The sequence below is a fragment of the Loa loa genome, assembly GCF_000183805.2.
Source record: "Loa loa unplaced genomic scaffold supercont3.176, whole genome shotgun sequence".
NCBI lineage: Eukaryota > Metazoa > Nematoda > Chromadorea > Rhabditida > Onchocercidae > Loa > Loa loa.
The window spans coordinates 114,682-121,229 of NW_018108356.1; the positions used below are offsets into that span (position 1 = coordinate 114,682).

The following is a 6,548-nucleotide window of genomic DNA, read 5'->3' on the forward strand; positions in this document are numbered from 1 at the left end:
TCAGAGATTCTTAAAATTTTTTTTCTCGAGATTCAAAACATAACAATCTTGAGATTCGCAATTTTATTCAAATTTCATTAAGCTATTATTGCCAATTTTTTCTCATTGCTTTATTTTTAAATCTTAACAAAAATCTGCAATTTTTTGATAAGTTTTATATTAAATCAAAAAGTTTTCTTTAATGTAATTTTTCCAATTTCAGAATATATTACAATTTTTCTTTTTATTTTGTTTGTTTCATGAAAATGAGGAAAAAAAGTTTTAAAAAAAGGAGTAAATAAGGAATTTATGAAAGTTTAAAAAGAACTAAAAGCCATTAGAGAAAGTATGCGAGTTTTATTCCATTTCATTCTCAATCTTTTTTTTTCATTCCTTCATTTCCAGTCTTTTCCATTAAATAATTGGTCAACTGAGTAATTCATAATTGGTCAACTGAGTAATTCTGGACAAAAAAATTTTTTTCCGATATTTCTCAAAGAATTTTTGAAGATTTATCATTCAAAACGATACATTTTAGTCGAAAATTGCAACCACTTTATTTGAAATTTAAATTTGAATGAGTTGGACCAAATTTAAATTCACAAATAGAAAAATAAATATAGAGAAATAAAAAATGTTTTATTTTTGTTGGAATTATTTAGCTAGCGAAATTTTTCAGAATAGCTTTGAGACAGTTCAGGATATAAAAGTATTTTATTTTTGGGGTCAATTGACTTCACAAACTTCTCTGAAAGTATTCGAGAAAATTCGGGAAATAAAAATATTTGGATAATATTTATTGTGAGTAGTAAAGAGCGCAGTAAAACTATACTAATAATATGTGTTTCTTCAATTTTCATTAAATTTCTTTTGAACCGTTCAGTGCCTTTTGGGCCTTTCAATACCGGCAGAAAAAAGGAAACTTCGTTTTATGTTATTTTCAAAGTAATGATGACAATGATAAAAGGTGAGGTGACAATAAAATAAAATGTGAATTAAAATTTAGAAGCTGCGATTTTGATTCGATTTTGATTCGTTGACTTCAAATTTCTGGATTGATATTCTTGGCTATTTTGGAAGTCAATGTTTGTTTCAGTCAAAAAATTAGCTTATTTGATATGGTATAAGTGATCTGATGACAATTCTGAAATTTCATCATCTGGTGAACTTATCTCCATTGGTTCATTTATGGGATCAGTAGTCACTTTTTGCGCCACTTTGATTGACGTTATATGGTTTGAATATTGTTACAATTTAACCTTCTGCATGGGTTAGTATTTAAGTCTGAATTGAAGGTAAGATCTCTGGTTATTGTTTGGGTAAGACAATAGCCATATATTCATAGACTGAATTAGGTGACATTGATTACTTATGTTTTATTCATATTACTTGTACTAAATCTTTCACTCTTATTCAGATATGGTATTTCTTCCATAGACTTTCTGCTTATAGACATACCAAGGAGGATTGATCAGTTGATCAGTTTATTAATTGATTAATGATTCTACGAGATAGTTTGTTAAACAAGTTGAATCGTTCGTCTGGAAGCCGAAGTTTCTCTTTCCTAGAAGTTATATTTTCAATTTTACCTCAAATGTAGGGAGTAAGTTTTATCTGTTGTTTCGTTGTTTCCTAATATTAGACGAAAATATTTCAATTGATTATCTTAAAACCATCGAATAGTTCTACTTTAATAATTACAGGTAAAAGGTAAAGAACAAGGTTAAGGTTTCTGGATGCAATCTCTCTTATATCATAGAATCGCCGTGGAGTTTCTGAATCTAGTCTCCCATTCTTTGGAGAAATTCCGGAGGAATACGGAAGGAAAAATAAGATCAAGATCTATTAGATTCGGCATTTTATAGGCTGTTGACAGGAAATAATTGCCATCTATTCATTATTAACTTTTTTACTCGAATTTCCTAACGGTGTTGTAATTGTCTCCCACTTTTTGCTTCTCTTAACTGGTATTATTTGCCACTGATCCAAAACGGTCATTGGTGGCGTGTGACACACGTGTTCACATATTCACATGTGTCACACGTTACAATACACATATTCACATGTATCACACGTCACCAATGACCGCTTTGCGAGTAGTTCAGTTGATTGTGGCATTATTTCCACATTGTTGCATTCTAATTTTAAAATCTTTAAAATTCAATAATTATTTCAATGTGGAAGAGAGTATGTGCCAAAATAGCTGCTAAAGATAAGCATATCAAAACATTTAGTTTAAATTTGATGGTCAAATGAAATAGGCAAAAAAGCGCAATGATACAAAAAGCGCAATTGCACAACGTGCACTGATCAATGAATGAATGATTAGATAATTATTGTGGTAATTTTTTTTCTCTTTTTCATAAAATATTCCTTAGCAATTAATTAGTTGTCATTATTTTTTCGGTCTAATTTAATAATTTTATGAACTCTCTAATTGTTTATTATCAATTTAAATAAAAAATTTTTAAGTTTAATATTCATACAAATAACAATGTTTTATTCCTCTTTTTAGCAATTCCCATAAGGATGTTATTGAATGGAGTGATAGAATTTTCCTGAATGACCTTTTCTCTATGAATATATATGTATTCCAATCATGATGGTGATAGTAGTTTTGTAAGTTTGGATAATTCATTTATGATATAATTTCCAATTAATTTATTCCAACAGTACTATAGTATTATCATGCTGTTTTGGTAGTTATTTCTCAAAATAACATATCTTTAGTTAAAATTATTCAATTTATAGATAATTGATTTTGGATCATTAATAATAGGAATTCATTTTTACGTTTGACGAATACTTTTTTTTTTTTGTTTTAAAAATTTTATCATAGTCATTATCATGTCATTCAACACAAAATCCGGTCGCTTATTGAATTTACTCAGTAACGATGGAACAGTAAATGATGGCCAATGTTATCTCTGCAGTTCAACTTTTCCGGTTGATAAAGCGCAATTATTGGATCTGCTCATTCAGCGTAGAAATCATTTCCAAATATTTTAATTTCCCTTTAACTTCAGCAATTGTTAATTGTCAAATCATTCCGGAATATTTTTTTGTAAAATTCGGGAAGATGTTTGAAAGAGTAAGAATTCCCTTTTAATCTAAGGATGATAGTATGATAGTAATAGCAAAATGATAATTTTCAGATGGATTAGAGAGAAAATAAATAGTTATTTCGTGATACAATTTATAAATGAAAATTTTTATTAAATTTAGTTGAATAGGGAATTTTCCAAACAAATTCGATTAAAATTGAATCAAAACTTCATGACGAGTAAAATGTACAGGTATGGAGCATAAAACGAGCCTAAATTCTGTTTCTCAAATCGATAACTGCAGGTGTGGCATGATCGTTCCGGAAAGGTGAAATGGATAACAAGAAAAGGAATATTCCAGCAATTCAAAAAGCTGCCCTATCTCGATTCATCAGGTAATTAGATTATGACAAACTTAGGGTTTAAAAAATCGATTTACTGTTAAAGGATAAAAAAAAAAGGGAAAGAAATTTATTTTGTTTCATTTTCTTCTTGTTCTTTAGATTTTATTTTTGTTTTCTATTCATTATTAGCAAATTTTAATCTAATTTTGAAATTTACATTTCTTTCTTAAAGATCACAAATTTTATTTATTTTTTTAATATTTATTTTATTCATATTACTTTTTTTCATCATTTGTTGTCGTATTACAATGCTTTTTTTTAGAAAATATTTCAAGAAAGAAAAATGATCTTGAACTTTTACTAATGAATAGATTAAAATAAATAATTGAATAATATGATGTAATGTGATAAATGATATGTATGTATCAGAAGATACCTTCTAGACTTATATCATATTTGTATTGTCAAATGAAAGATAAATATACTAGATTGCTGAATAATTATGCTATGCGTATTTCGGAAGAATGATTACAATCATACGCCTATGATCGCCATATGATCACAATCACATACCGTATCATCTGGATACTTATGATAATAATTATCAAAATGTTTTGTTTAATCCAACATGAGTGGAATTTTTTTGATAACGCAAATTACTTTAACTTTGTTAATGTGTTTATCTGACTATCGTATGATATAACGTCAGTTCAGTCTTTTTACTTTCCGAAAATATCTTCCATTTTGTCTTTTGGAAGGAAAGATAGTATCATCGGGACAGGTGTAGCAGGTGATACTATTCGAGTTTTGTGATTATAGTAGGATATCTGAATGCAATTTCTCATTATTTATATTTTCATCGTTGGATTGTATGTATTCATTTGCTTGTTCACTTTTGTTTTTGTTTTTTGCTTTGATTAAATTAGAACAAGTATTGTCATATTTAATGGTTTTTTTATAAATGAAATTTTATTGGAATTTACAATTTATCAAATAATTAATTTAACTTTATCTAATTAAACCCCTTTAATCTTTGTGTGTGTATGTGTTGCCTTTGATATTTGTCGAATTGTATGATGATATCTTATCATCATCTGCTTCTTCTTCTCTTTGTCCTTCTAATTCTTTTACGTGGAACTCATATGAATCAGCAGGTCTATTCAGGTGAATTAATTAGTAATTGTCTTTTTTTAGAAGTGAAATCTTTAAATAAATTATAAGTTTAGTATCAAGTTTGTTCCTAATGATAATGATATTATATGATATCTATGACCTCATTTTTCCTAGGTATACCGTCACCATAAATGCTTACAAATGATGATGAACCAATGCCAACTGCAGTGCGTCAACGAAGACTTCTGTTAATTGACATGCTGACAGCATCATTACGTTCACCGGAACATTACTCAAGTCCGTATCATCCGGCTCATCCGGCATGAAGTGATTTTAGTGTAGCTGGCGATGCTCCTCCATCTGTTTACTATACATCAATCGATGATATACCATCACCATCTACCAGTTCTGCACACAATTTCCCATTTTATGAGTAAGGTATTTTATTTATACAAAAAAACTCTTTTACACGAAAACTCAAAAAAACTTCTATTCAAAAACGAAAATTTACTGGAAAGGAAGAATCCGATTTAACAAATCGTGGAATAAAAAAATTTTCGAATTTAATATTTGTGTTTTTGGCACTTTTTAAATTTAAATTCCCCTCTTTCACTTCATCAAATTTCAAAATTAATTACTTATTTATTTTATAACTTGTATTGCATTTTCATCAGAAAGAGTGCATTTAGCGCTCGTTACTTATAGAAACTTTTGCGCATAAAGGCAAATATCAATAGCATCATCAGGAGAATCAACAGAACACTGCTTTTGTTATTCTAGGTAGTATCTATGGACCACGTTTACCAGGTGCTTATGGTTGGATAACATCACCTGTCATCGTTGGCTATCATGGTAATAATATTATATCACATAGTCGAGTACCAAGTAGCGATAACAATGCACCAACGGTAATTTATGCACGTAATCGGTTACGACCAGTGATACAGGTGATACGAGTCCAGCCAGGTAATGTACCATTTAGTGATTCTGATAACGATGAACCAAAACGAGCTGTTGTTTAAATGGTATGTTGATTATTTATTACTTTCTGGCATATGGTAAGAATATCTGATTAAATTACGAAAATTTTCCGTTTTAGTGTTTACTGCTAGTAAACAAACCGGTTCACCAATCAGTACTCCTTAATTGTTGCAACGAAATTAATTCCTCTTGTTTACTGATTTTTTTTGATTAGAAATTGATGGAAAAATTAGATCGGCTATCCTTTGATCGTTCCCTTTGATCTCTTCTATTCCATTCGATTGTTATATCCCTCCACATAAATATTTACTTGAATTTGTGATACCAGTAGCTGTTGTGAAAGATATTTTTCATGATACACCGTTTGATTATTTTTAACAAAATAGTCAGTATGAGACATTTACTGTCTCTCTCCCTCCCTCCCTCCTCTCTCTCTCTCTCTCTCTCTCTCTCTTTTTAAAGAACATAACGAACCAAATGATAGTCTCATATTCATTTTTGTTACTTTTACTGATAAATAATTTGAATGAAGTGAGAAATTTCAACTTTATGATATCATGCAATATTTTCATCTGGTTGTTCTTTGATCTCAACTTTTGCACCAAAAATTCTATTTAGCAAAATTGATGATTTATTTAACATGTTTTGTATTTTTTTAATTTTATAAAGGACCATATTGACAAACTGAACTAAAAATCACTGCCACTTTTACTACCCATTTTTTGTTTCTGTTATCAAACCATCGACTCATAAAAGCTGAATAATTAAAAATTAATTTCTGTAAAAAGAAAAAAAATATTAATTAGCCATAAAAAAATTTAATCTAAAAAATTAATTAGCAAAAAATATCAATTTTCAGCTTTTCCTTTCGATGAAAATATTTTAAATTTATTCATCAATCCTATTTGCAGAAAAAAACAGAAGTATTTTAAATTCATTAATTCTATTGCAAAAGTACTAAGCAATTTACAAGCTTCCTATATATATATATATATATATATATATGTATATATATATATATATATATATATATATATATATATATATATATATATATATATATATATATATATATATATATATATAT

At 28.3% G+C, this 6,548-nt stretch overlaps 1 protein-coding gene across 1 annotated transcript; it reads left to right on the top strand.

Moving 5' to 3' along the window:
• Positions 1-4,671: 4,671 nt before the first annotated feature.
• LOAG_11541 (uncoordinated protein 2) lies at positions 4,672-5,502 on the top strand (the record flags this gene model as incomplete). The annotated part of the gene is made up of 2 exons (XM_003147059.1): positions 4,672-4,777; positions 5,261-5,502. The coding sequence occupies 2 exons, from the start codon at positions 4,672-4,674 to the stop codon at positions 5,500-5,502; spliced, it is 348 nt and encodes a 115-aa protein (XP_003147107.1).
• Positions 5,503-6,548: the final 1,046 nt, after the last annotated feature.